Source organism: Hordeum vulgare, chromosome 7H (genome assembly GCF_904849725.1).
Source record: "Hordeum vulgare subsp. vulgare chromosome 7H, MorexV3_pseudomolecules_assembly, whole genome shotgun sequence".
In the NCBI taxonomy this organism is placed as follows: Eukaryota; Viridiplantae; Streptophyta; class Magnoliopsida; order Poales; family Poaceae; genus Hordeum; species Hordeum vulgare.
In genome coordinates, this window is record NC_058524.1 from 3104546 (window position 1) to 3118755 (window position 14210).

Consider the following 14210-nt stretch of genomic DNA (forward strand, 5'->3'; position numbering starts at 1 on the left):
CGGTCCTTCCGTGGATCTCCCCACTTTGGAAGGCGCCGTTGCCCCTGAAGATCAAGATTTTCGTTTGGCAGCTTCTTCGAGATCGTTTGCCTTCAAAGACGGAGGTGTTGAAACACGATGGCCCGGGTAACGGCATCTGTCCCTTGTGCCATGTCCCGGAGACCGGACCTCACATCCTGTTTTCTTGCGTCGCGGCACAGGCCCTTTGGTGCTTTGTACGTGAGGCCCTGGGTTCGGAGTGGGAGGCCTCGGACCTTGCAGGTTTTCTGCAGGTACGGGCCACCCAGGTCGGCCGTAAGCGCCGATTGTTCTGGCTCATCTTCGCAGCCATGACGTGGACCCTTTGGAGTACCCGCAACAAAATGGTGATTGAGAGGGTCTTTCAGCGACGTGCTTCTGACTCGTTCTTCAAATCCCTTGCCTTTTTGCAGCACCGGCATCCGCTCGTTAGGACCCGAGACTGCGACAGGCTTCAGCGCTACGTGGACGCGCTGATGGCGGCTGCCCGGCGGCTCTCCGCTCCCCCGGAGGCTTCTTAGCCTGCCCCTCCGAGGGCTTTTTGTTGTTTCTTTTCCTTCTTTTGGGTAGGATTGTGCTGTTGCCCCAGCGTCTCTTTCGTTTTTCATTCTGTTGGGTTGTACTGTCTGAATGCTGGACGTGTGTTTTATATATAAAGCTGGGCGAAAGCCTGTTTCGAGAGAGGGTGCAGCTGCATGTGATGCGATCCAGCGCTTGATCTGCCGGCCCCTTCCGGTCGGTCGCGCGGGAGATAATGCTATTATTATCATCCATTTGATCTGATCGATGTCCTGATCGAATCGCATCTCATCTGATTTCTGCAACTCCTTGGGAATCAGGAAGGGGCAGGGATCGTATCAACCACGACTGTATGCAAATCTGGGATTAGCTTTTTAATAGAGTGGAGGTAGTCGGCGCTGCGCTCGATATGGGCAGCAGCTGGTGCTGGCACAAAACCCCTATAAATGCAGCACAAGGTGGGAAGCTGGAGACCACCCGATCCATCCATCAACCATATATCATCAATCATCATCATCATCAGCAGCAGCTGGGGTAGCAGCTAGCTTGTAAACGCAGGTAGCCAGCACCGCCGGCGCCATGGCCATGTCCAAGCTCGCGCTTGTCATTCTGGTGGCCACCTTCCTCGCTGGCAGTGGCACCCCCACCAACGGGGATTGTGAGTATCAGTTGAAGGTGAAGACGGGGGACTGGCCTGGGGACGGCATGGACGAAGCATTCGTGGTGTTTTGGTTGTTCCGCGATAGCCAGGGCGGCGGCGGCCCCATGGTGTCACATGAGGAGGACGCCGCTGGCGTCAAGTTCGACCGTGGTAGGACCGACAAGTTCAGCTTCACGGACCCGAAATGCATCCGGCCGTGCCGCCTCGTCCTCAGCCTCGACACGTACGGCAGTTCCGGGGAAGGTGAAGAGTGGCACTGCCAGTCCGTCGACGTCACCGTCTCCGGGGACATCTCCTACTCCAAGTCGTTCCATGTGAATCAGTATGTTGAGTCTGGCAGGCCCATCGAGATCGACGAGTGCGACGACGCCGCGGCGGCTTGAGCCCGTCCGTCCGTCCGTACGTACGTGTGATTGCATGTGCGTGTTCCCGCGCTCTCCCTGCTGCCAAGATCGTGTTGTTCTCTACGCGTTTAGGTTTGTGAGTTTGTATTCATATATCACGCGTTGTTATGTTTTTTTCTCAGTTAAAAAAATAATAAGCGGGATGAGTTTTCGTTCATTATATTAGTTGTTTCTTTCGCAATGTACGTACATACATGATCGGTTCAGTTTGTGCCTTGTAAACACATGCATGCACGCCTACCCCTTGAACATCTTTAAGATACTGAACATATAAGTTGATGTATACCTCTTTCTTAGCTACCATGCACACGGTGTGCGTGTGTTCCAGCAAAACAAAATGTTAGTGTCTAAAGACAGTCCAACGACGTGCTTGACCCCACGTAATCACCACAAATGGGCGATGTGCGTGTGAATAATCCATAAGAGGAAAGAGTTTGCCCTCATTCATTGTTTCTTCCGGTATGTACAGTGACTTTCAGATCTTGCAGCTGGATGTCAGGAGTATCTCTTGAATGGATCTCATGTGAGTGTATGGATATATTTATTTATGCATTTCAAGATGCAATCTTGCTGCTGGATGGCACGAGTGTCTATGAATGGATCTCGTGTAAGGATATATACAATATTTATTTATGCATTCCAGGACACGGTCCGAGCCGGCGTTTGGGCCGGACACGGTCCTGTAATATTTATTTATATTACAACATAACTTTGCGATCCTTGATGCTTTAAAAATGAGTGATGATGTCCTCATCCTTAACTTGCAAGAAGTAATCCCTTTCAACAAATGTGACCAAGCAATCAATCAAGTACTTTTGCCCCATCTTGCTTCTTAGCTTGTTTTTCCTCTTATATTTCATTGACGTAAACACCCTCTCAACACCGGTTGTTGCAACAGGAAGAACTAGCACTAACTTGAGAAGTTTGTAGACAATATTATACCGAAGATTCCTCCCTGTTTTAACAAGCATCATAGATAACTTTGCTAGACTTCTCATGTTTGTGAAGTTTTCATCATTCCTCACATCACTACTATAGAGATTCAATTGTTCAAGTTTAGAGTACTAATCGCTATACATAATGCTCACTCTAACAAATTCAGAATTTATAAAAGTTCTCTCATTACAAACTTGTACAGAAAAGTGCAAATTCTTATGTCTACACAATACATAATTGACTGCAAACTAGTCTCTAATTTCACTATAATTAAATAAGAAAGACAAGTGGTGAAAATAACTTAATCAGGAGCTCAAACTCTGCTCATGCAACAGCCTGCTGGACAGCAAGAAGGAACCGTATCTGTACCTGCAGTCATAGATGAATTCAGATATTATTTTTTGATGGGATGAATTCAGATGTCAGTGCCACTAAGAATCGGCATGAGAAGGCATATCCCAATTCCAGAAATCGATGCATTAGTACATCTAATTAGCAATTATACCTTCAATTCAACTTGTGCTCGTGGCTTTGAACCTGATTCAATGCGAGCTGTTGTTGTTGGTTGTTGCCCACTGCCTACTTCTTCAGGTTTAGAAATCACAACAGAAAGCTGTACTGCAGAAGGGATGCAGGGCCGCAGCCTCGCAGGGAGCGAGGGATTCGTCGCGGCAGCCTTGCGGTTCGTCTCACGATCTGGTCGATGGGTGTCGTATGCGAACAATACAGGCGAGGTGCCAGTTCGTGATCGATCAACCGATCTATTTTTTTAGGCCACAATGTACGTGTGCATCGTTGCGATGCACTCCTGGGCGGCTGGGCCGAGTAGCTCTGTGAGGAGCCTATCTTTTGGGCTTAATTGCTTAACTAGCACCTGCAGCTTACCAGTTTTGTTTTGTCTTATGCAGAACATTATATATAATATATGTATACCTATTTTTTGTGAAATTTAATCAATATTCAACTGAATACCCTTGAATTGAGGTGGGCCTGCCTCTGCCTCCATTTCTAAATATAAGTTTTTTTTAGAGATTTCACTACGAACTACATACATATGTAAATGCTTTAGATTGTAGATCCATTCGTTTTACTCCGTATGCAGTCCATAATGGAATCTGTAGAAAGACTTATATTTAGAAACAGAGGGAATATATCTCTATTCGACAAGGTTACCACATTGAGTAGCACATGCCTTTGAAGCATATGCACAAATACGGAGATGAGTTTCCTTTTTAGGTACCATATTTTCTTTGGAACACTTTAGTGGAAATGCAAGGAATGAGTTAAATGTTCTTGTAGCTGCAGCAGCATCAGACTGCCTAGATCATGACTGAAAAATAGGCTGTACTATGAGATGTGACTTTACCTGTTGTTCCTTCCTCCTGATTTATTTGTTTCCTCGTATTTTGGGTCAAACGTTGACCATAAACTAACTAGTAAAATATAGGCTGTACTATGCCACAAAACTTTTGTGGCGTATAATTATGTTTTTGCAGTAAAAGTTACGAAAACTCTGTCTGACAAACACTTTGAATTTAACTTACAGCCAAACAACTCGCTAGCCATTGGATCACCATCCTGCGGATTTGATGGGAGGGTTTGATACCGATTTTTGCCTAGAGATTGTTTGTTGTGATGGAACGTGGGTTGGGTGGGTTTCCTCGAGGCAGTTTAATTTCTATCGTGGAAGTGGCCACAGACGGTTTTTATGGTCCAACGCAAAATTATATTGTGCTCGATAGGATTTGAAATCCGATCGATTTTGTAAAGGTATTGCCCTACTAACAAACTCAACCACAGTTTTATTGTTGTAAAACCTCACCGGTTCACCGAACATTATGGTTTTTCTACAATAATGTCCCGGTGCGTACGTGATTTGAGTGGCTTGAGTGTACTAGAAACCTATAGTTCCCGTCCTCTCCAACACCAAATTGTGGAAGTGGTACAAGATGCGTCATCCGCTCTTCCTCATCCTTCCGCCGCCTGTTCTTCGCCCTCCACCCGGCGTCCATAATCGGGCTCTTCCTTGAAATTGACGATGCTATCACCCCCTCCTTTGTCCCTCTGCGCCAGTCAGATCCCAACGTCACTGCTGTCCTCCGCCATGGAGACTTCTTCCTCACTCCCCTTATATTCAAGGCCGACACATTCTCAGGTTGGAGTATCACCGGCTGCCGTGATGGATACATCCTGCTATGGGACATGCTCGAAAAGCCATGCATCGCTGCAGCGTGTTGGAATTTTGTTTTCAGGATCGATCACATCAAATCAGAAGAACATAAACACACGCGAGAACTTTTGCCAAAGGCACGTGCTACGGCTTGTTCTTTTTCCCCCTCTTTTTCACAACTTGATTACAAAGCTACGATCTGGCTGCATATAAATATACACAGCTGACCTAGCTGACAACTGGATCGTGTCTTACACGGACATAGGCCCTGTTTAGATTCATGGGTTGGAGTTAGTTTGGGTTAGTTTGGACTCTACTAACCCACCTAAAAAAACTAACCCGATGGAGAGGTGCTTATTTGGGTTAAGAGTTAGGTGGGGCCAGAAAAAAGTTACCTTTTTCTCTACCTCTGCCAGACCAAATCCTTGTTAAAGGAGTCAAATGATTGAAAAAAATGCATTTATTGTCAATCTAACCCTGCCATGCAAACACCTCTTTGATTAGAGTTAATTCAGGTTAGTATCTAACTCTAACCTTTAACTAATTTAGTATCCAAACAGGGCCATAGACTTGAAACGTAACTCGAGCTTCTACCAACACTCCTACACGGACACTGCTACTTTGGAAACCAAAGCAATAACCAATCCAACCTGATTACTACTTGGACTACTAAAACACATGACGTCTTAGAGCAAGTACAATAAAGTTGAATCAGCTGGCTATAAGAAATAATTTTTTTTTTTTGCTTAGTTAGAGGAAAGAGAAGAGGAGAGAGAAGGTAAGCGGGCTCTTAGCTAAGAGCCAACTCTAACACGTGCTCCTAGACATTTTGTGAGTATAAGATGTGGGTCATATAATAAAGAAGTAATACACTTTTATAATGAACTATTGTACATGTTGGCTATAAGATGGGCTATAGATGACATGATAATGACTGACAGTCAGCAGCTGGCTATACTATTGTACTTGCTCTTACTAGCTACTAGCCTACTACATGCACACGTCCTACTACTACATGCACACGCACACAACTAATTCATGTACGACTTTGACACTAGTACTACAGCAACCTTAGACTAGACAAGATTATTACTAACAATGAACCCCATGACCTGGGCCATGGACATCATCCAGGTGCCCGACGATGTCAAGGCTGGGAGACGCCTCAAGTTCTCCTTCCTTGGTTTCCATCTGCTGTGTTCTGATGAGAACCCCTGGTCGTTCCGTGTGGTCTGCGTCTGCTCGGATCAGCGAAGGATGATCCATGTCGCCATCTTCACGTCGGAGATGTGGGATTGGGTCGTCCACCCATGGATGCACGTCGGTGGTGATTGTTAAACATTGTGTACATACAGTGTTGTATAAGTCCCTGTTTGAAACCTTCCAGATTATATAATCCAGTTTTTATAATCTATTCTGTCTTCAAACATGGCATATGTAGATTATAAAAACTAGATGAACAGATTATTAAAAACTCATAATCTACTCTACACCAGCTAAGGCCCTGTTTGGAACCACAATAGATTATGATAATCTGGATTATGAAGGTAGATTATATGATCTGGTTTATAAAAATAATCCAGGTGGGCATGTTTGGAGGTCAGATTATATAAATTGTAATCCAGGTTTTACATTGCATAATGACATGTCTGCCCTCTGTTTGTTTTAAAAGAGGAGGGTGGCGGTGGTAGGAATGTAATTATCTCCAACTTTACAAGGGTAATGGGTCATTAGCAATCCATAATCCAGATTATCATAATCCGTCGTCGCGTCCTGGGACTGGGAGGCGGCCGCACGAGACGGCAGCGGCAGCACCAAGACTGCCGCGGATCGACCTTGGAAGCCGACTCCCTCACCGCTCGGAGCTCCCCTGCGCGCTGCGGCCTTCTTCTCCAACTCGGAACGCCTTGATCTTCAACGCCGGTGACCCACCGTCCAATTTGAACAGCTCCTATACTACCCTACAGCAGCAGGTGAGAATGATACAACTGTTATCATGTGCTAATTTACACTAGAAATTCAATCATGTTAGAAAATGTCATAACACCTACTCCCTCCCTTCCTAATTATACTTCTTTTTAGAGGTTCCATCAGGGAACTATATACGGATATATATAGACATACTTTAGAATATAGATTAACTCATTTTGCTTTGTATGTAGTTACTTAGTGAAATCTCTTAAAAACTTGTATTTATAAACAGAGGGAATATAAATATTATTCCCTCCGTTCCTAAGTACTTCGTCCGTAAACTAGAGCATTTAGAACACTACTTTAGTAATCTAAACACTCTTATATTAGTTTACAGAGGGAGTACAAGTCTTTTTACAGTTTTCATTAGGGTACCAAATACGACTTAAAATGAGTGAACCTAACATTTAAATTATGTCTACATACATCCGTACGTAGTCTTCTAATGGAATATTTAAAAAGACTTATGTTTAGAAACGAAGAGAGTAGTAGAGTTCAAAGGATTCAAGACTAAAGAGTAGCTAGTATAGCAGTTATCACCATTTCTGCAATTTGATCCATGCTAAAAGCCTGAAATACACGGTGGGCACCAGAAAAATTGATTAGCAAAGTCTCCCTGTCTTAACTGAATGCAACTCTCAAGGAAGATCCTCAACTATTTTATGAGGACCAAACATTCTTCAGATTCACTCATCTTTGTCGTGGCTGTCAAGATTTGGCTTTCCAATACTTGCATTCGTCTCTATCGATCTCTCATATAGCTAAACAATGCGTGTGCAGGTTGACTGGTTGAGCACCTTTCACGCCAACCTCTTCCACCGCTACGCAGCTGCTGAAAATGGTCGGATCACGACTGCTCCAGTGCAGCAGCCGTCCTGTGGCGAGGCGTCTGGCTATTCTGTTCAATGATCAAGGCATAGTTTGCAATGAGCACCTTTATTATCAAAATGTTGCCTTCTCCCGTAATAATGTTCGGTCTTGCTTTTATCTGTGCATGATGTGGTTACATATTTTGAGAACAGGAAGATTTTCATAATTCTACAGAAACACTGTTTATGGTGTTCCTGACTGCTTCACACATGTGAAGTAACACCTTATGTTGGATCTTTAATAATGTTAGTCTTTGGAGTGCTTACTCATTTTGAACTTGCAAAATTAATTTCCTTCGTTACAGAATATTGAGTTAAATTGGCAGCAGAACATGAAATGTTTCTGGAAACAAAATCTTCAATTCTTAGGAAGTATTGCCACTGTAAGTATTTGCGGTGGAACCACTTTATGATCTTCTTGGGCACCTGATGACAAAGAACAAATGCAGAACATAACTATTTAACAAATGCAGAACAAATTCTTGGTAGGCTGTAGTACTGAATATAACCTCCCCCCATGAGTAGATGTGTGGATACTATTTGCGAATTGCGGATTAGTTTGTATATGGTGGGCCTATGAAAGAATTTTCTGTTTGCGTCTGCTTGAATACAAATAATTTAGCTGTTGTGTCAATCTCCATTTTTTTTTCATGAATTCGTATCGGGATCGTGCTTTATTTTTTTCAGATACATCACCAGTGAGGAAGTTATGCAAGTGAAAAAAGGCAAAGTGGCATGTGAGGTCCGCTCAGCTGATTAACTGATATTGACAGAGCTTATGTTCTGCTTTCTTTTTGCTTGGCAAGAAAACCTTCAGGATGCCCCAGAAAGCCAAGGGAGGAACTTGACCTGTTCTTCTACCGGTTGCAAGGGACAGGGCAAATGGTTGTGAACTTCCCGCTTGAATGCAAGGTACCTAACATACTATAGCACTCAACCATCTTAAATTGGATGCTATAACGATAATACTATATCTTCAAAAGCCTAACGCTGAATTGCTGAAACTTGTTGTTCTGCCCTTGGCGACAACAAATCTGGATCCATGTGGAGTCATTCTTTTTAGGAGGAAAATTAACCATTAAAGAGGACTGAACCTTAGCTAACAACATTCATACTGTCAGAACACATGTTTTCCTGGCTAACAACAGCGGATAGTACATGGAGCGTCTTGTGACGACCCCTCGTAGCACTACAAGTTTCACCTGGAACTCATTCCACACAAGTAATAAGATACTATCACCTGGCATTTCTAGTTTTAAGGAACTGAATTCGAATGCATTAGGCTGCTGTAAAAAGTAGGTGTCAGCACCGCTGAGGGCCTATGGCCCTGTACACCTTAGCAAGACGGTGTATTCCACAGAAAGTATATACGTAGCACAGGAAAAACAGAGTCACATACAGGTGAAACTCTAAACGATGAAGCTACGGACCAGACAATCAACTGAAGAGTATAGACAATTACGAATCTTTATCATACATGACTACAAAAGTATTATCATACACGCATAGACAATTACGAATCATCATCATCCTTTACATTAACTTCAAGGAAATAAAAACCTCAACTTAATATGCTGCTTCATGCTTCTTCAGAGCTCTTGTTACTCAATTTATGGCTTTTCCATGTAAGAACGGTAAACACGTACATCTGATCATATGTCTGGTCAACCAGGCGGAAATAAGCAATCCTCCATGCTCTCTTAAACAACAGGACGCAGAACACCACCCAGAGACCCAGAATAAATCCCAGAGTGAGTCCAAAATAAAAGGTCATTGGCTCAAAGGAATGTGCATTCGCTTTTTGATCATCTTGCTTTGCTACATCCTTTCCCGGGCAACTGTTTAGAAGAGGAGGCCCACAAAGACCACTGTTGCCATTGTACATGGAAGGTTCCTGTGTGTAGAGTGTGTCAAGCTGACCTCCTGATGGTATTCTCCCTGATAGATTGTTATCTGACAAGTCCAAGTAGCTCAAATAAGTTAAATCTGACAGGCTCGAAGGGATTCTGCCAGAAAGCGTGTTCCTTGAGAGGTCGAGTGATTCCAATGCCCGCAATGCCCCAAGCTTATTTGGAATTTTTCCACTCAGTTGGTTCCACGATAGATTCAAGTTTATCAACGCATCAAGAGAAGCTATTTCTTCTGGTATTTTACCAGTTAATTGGTTGAAAGATAAGTCAATGCTCACCAAATCCAGAATGCCAATACCATAATTAAGTTCATGTCCCTTAACGACCACCGAGGAAAAATTATATGTAGAGAACATGTAGGAGTGACCATCATAAGGATATGAGTCAATCATAGCATCTTTTACATACTTTCCTGTCATGGCTATCACATTTGACAGATGCCACGGTATGGCACCTGATAAGCCATTGCCTGCTAGGTTCAGATGGTGAAGGCGACTAAGATTTGAGATGGTGGTTGGGATTTCTCCCAAAAACATATTCTGGTTTAGCCGCAGAAATCGTAATTCAACCAAATCTCCAATCCACAATGGCAATCTTCCGGAAAAACTATTATGTGATAGATCAAGAAACGTCAATTGTCTCCAATTTTTTAGAAAAAATGGGAAGTTGCCATAGAATCTATTGTTACTCAACATGAGAAAGTGAATGTTCTTCACTCCAAAACACTGAGGAAGCTGTCCCTCAAGAAGATTGCTGCTTAAGTCCAAGGCATACAAGGCTTCCGCTTTGCAGAGAGATTCGGGAATATGACCAGTTATTTGATTGGAGAGCAGCACTAATGAAATCAAATGTAGAGTCCCAATGTTTGATGGCAAATTTCCAGTTAAGGAATTTTCAGACATGTCCAAGAAGGTAATATTTCTTGGTAATTTCGGGATTTCACCACTTAGTTCATTTGAACTGATAAAGAAATATTGCAGTGACATGAATTCCATGTTTGTCGGCAACCTGCCACTAATTTCATTGTTGGCGATGTCCAGATATGTGACCTTTGCAAATGTAGTGTTGAACCAGTCAGGAAGCCTATCAACTATACCTGTGCTTGATATGTCCATCCAGCGAATGTCTGCTTGGAACTGAAGCCATGCAGGAAACGAAGTGCCCAGTTTGCAAGACCCAAGATGTATGCCTTGTAAACTGAAGGGTGGTATCCAATCAGGACCAACTGTAATCCGCAAGGAATTCCCACTTAAGTGCAGCCCCTTTAATCTTGTTAGGCTTGTAAAATGTTCTTCAGTGAAGTCACCATTCAAGTTGTTGCCTCGGAGATCCATTGTGGTCAAGTTGCCGAGCATGCCGATCTCAGATGGCACAGGTCCACTGAGATAGTTGGAAAAGAGATCAAGTCTGCTTAAACTAGAGAGCAGCCCCACCCCCCGTGGTATGCGTCCACTAAGGTTGTTCTCAGAGATGTCAAGAACGACTAGGCTGGTCAAGTGTGGTGTCCGATCCGGCATAATTCCACTGATATTATTGTAGTACAAATGCAACTCCTTCAGTTTGTTCAATGGACACTGGGGCATCCTCCCTATAATATGCTTTATATTTCCATCAATTTGACAAAAAGAAAGGTCCAGAATTTTCAGACTGCATAGGTGTTTGAAGCTTGTACTATTCATCGTCCCCATGTCACGATTACCTGACAAATCAAGGACTTGAAGGGACGTCATACGTGCCAGTGCATCAGGTGCTTGACCGTACAGTCGAGTGCCGGCAAGATAAAGATGCTGGAGGCCTGTCAAATTCCAAAACCAACCCCTTGCCATTGGGTGGGCAAAGATGTTGCCAGAGAGATCAAGCCTCTCCAGTTCGGTAAGGTTATTAATATGTGGGAGTGATTGATTTGCGGTTGGAAGAGAGCAAGACTGGAGACTGAGGGCCTTCAAGGAAGGGATCATATTGATAACATAAGGCCAATCAACTACCGTGCTGAGGTTTGCCCCATTCATTCCAAGAGACTGCAAATTAGGAATGCGCGCTACCCATGAAATGTCTCTTGAGTACATTCTTTCTCTGCAAAAATGACATGAGAGATCAAGATGCTGCAGGTTTGAGAGGTTGCCGAGCTGAGGGGGCACTCTGCCAGAAAATGGTATGCCGGAGAGGTTGAGATATCTCAATCTAGGCCAAGAACTCCGGCATGCGGCCACTTGGGCCCTCGAGGTCATTCATGCTGAGATCAAGGTGAACAAGACGATCCAAGGAGAGCAACGAACTACTTATCTGGCCAACCAAAGCTGTGTTGTCTATTTGGTACCCTTCGAGGTCCAGATGCAGATTACGAAGATGAAGCCTAAGGACATGGCCGGTCCGGTTGCTGCACTTGACGCCCCTCCACTGACAGCAGTCATCCTTGTGCCAAGAGTCAAGGACGCCCAAGGGGTCGCTGGTGATGCCGCGCTTGAAGGAAAGCAGGGCGTCCCGCTCCGGCGATATGCAGCTTACGCCGGCCAAGCCGCTGGCCGGTCCGAGCTGAAGTGCATGGGAGGCCAGCAAGTCGGCGGCAGCTAGGACGCATATGAGCAGGAGCTTGGCAGTGGTGGTACCCATGGCGGGCAAGACGATGGATCCCTCTGTGTGCTGCTACGAACAGAGTTTCCTAGTTATTGTAAGCAATTTGAGGTCATGTTCCTGACTGAGTCCATGTTTCTGACTGAGTAACAACCTGACGGCGACCCTGTGAGCAAGCATGTACACACCTTTTTGGTCAGGTTCACGTCAGGTATTAATGGAGAATTTCCACACACACTCCAAGGCCTGAATTCATCTACCTGTCACATCCCCAGTCAGTGAATTTGACCAACATGCACTTATGTAAGTGAAGAGCACCACATGGTTTAGTAGAGGTGCAGCCTTTTCCTTCCGTTTCTCAGCGCACTAAACTACGCCACCTGTTCCTAAATACTCCCTCTGTCTTATTGTTTTAGATTTGTCTAGATATGAATATATATAGTCACGTTTTAATATTTAGATACATTCATTTCTAGATAAACCTAAGACAAGAATTTTAGGACGAAGGGAGTATAAGTCTTTTTAAAGATATCAATAGAAGACTATGTACGAAGCAGAAATGAGTGAATCTATATTTACGGTGTGACACTTGCTAAGAATTGAAGATTTTTTGTTGGCAGAAACATGCATGGCAGTGTTCCAAATTGGCCCTCCTCATAAACCGTGTCATTCTGTATTTTAGTTCCATCTCTTAATGAGAGAAAGCCGATTCAGTGATGAATTTGCTAACGTTCACCCTGCTGAATCAACAGTTGTGGCAGCGAAATATGTTTGTCAAAAGAAGACGTACGGATGTGTGTAGCAACTCCATTCTCTAGTTGTGCGTGAGATCATGGCACTGTCACTTGTTCTTCTGAAGCAACGAATGGGCCGTTTCGGTGCGAATCCCATCCCGGAACCGTTCTGAAGATGCTCGCTGAAGCAGTTATTAACTTCTCTGCACTTTCTCTACCAAAAATAGCAAAAATGTCAGACAAGAACTCAAGATGATAATCAACATGGGAAGAGCAACAAGACTGTAAAGACGGGCCGAAGTTCATGCTGTAGGTATGCAACACTCGTGCTCTCTCTCTCTCACACACACCACTGTTAGAAGGGAAGGGCAAGCTCCTCCGTTGGTTTTGGGGCATCCTGAAGCTTTTCTTTCCAAACAAAGCAAGAAAGTAGAGGGAAGCCACCTTTGTTGGTCTACAGTAGCATCCTTCAAAGTACCATTGTACGTAATCTCTGTTGATGTAATTTCATCTTCTGAGCTGATCGCACATGCCACATTCCCCTTCACTTGGACAAATCCTCACTGGTGATGTATCTGAAACAAAGTGATGCGCTCGATAAGAATTTCGTGAATAGAAATAGATATGACACAACAGATAAATTCTTTAGATTGAAGCAGACAAGAACAACTAATCTTTCACACAATCATCATACAAACTAAACTGCAATTTACAATCACTCGCAGGGGGAGTTTACATTTACTACTACAGACTACCATTTAGTGATCATCCTGTTTAGTAAAATAGTTGTGTTATTATGCATTACTCCATCAGGTGCCCAACAATCAGATTCAGGCTAGCTGCAGCGTGCCATGAGTATCTTGTGACAGCCCAAGTAGCATTACAAGAGTTATCTGACACTCATTCTCCACAATAGTAAGATACTAATACCCTACCTCTGGTTCTTCGATACCGAATCCAAATGCAAACGACTTCAGTTTCATTCATGCTGATGCGTTGAAGCTGTGGAGTGGTGCATCAATCCTTCTACACTCAGTCAGGACCCCATCAATCCTGCTGCTACCCCCTCCTTATACAGAAATAACAGCACAACACATCAACCTCACTGATTTCATTAGTTCGCACATCACATCAGTACTATATATAGTTAGGCTCCCTGCATGCTCTCTCTGCTGAGCACCTAGATGGTGTTTTATGAGGGATATGATTACCTGAACATTGTGTTCCCTATCTGAGCAGACTAATGAAGCCATCCATCCATATCAAGAAGTGTAGTGAATTTACACATTTACAAAAAGAGTTACCTGAAAGAAGGAAAAACAACAGAATTCTCGTTTTGCAAAATTCTTGTTTGAGTAGAGGGCCCAAGGTGAGACTCTTAGATGGTGTTTACAAAAATCTTGTTTGGTACTAAGATGCTATAATTTCCACCAAAAAGAGTTTCTCA

The 14210-nt window shown here is 43.7% G+C and overlaps 1 protein-coding gene and 1 pseudogene across 1 annotated transcript; one reads left to right on the forward strand and one right to left on the reverse strand.

The window, feature by feature from the left end:
• Positions 1-1017: 1017 nt before the first annotated feature.
• LOC123407065 lies at positions 1018-1762 on the forward strand. Its single transcript, XM_045100106.1, has one exon. It carries the CDS (start codon positions 1117-1119, stop codon positions 1579-1581), a length of 465 nt encoding a protein of 154 aa, XP_044956041.1. The 5' UTR covers positions 1018-1116; the 3' UTR covers positions 1582-1762.
• Positions 1763-8985: 7223 nt separating this feature from the next.
• Positions 8986-12135, reverse strand: LOC123407063 (annotated as a pseudogene).
• Between the last annotated feature and the right edge of the window lie 2075 nt (positions 12136-14210).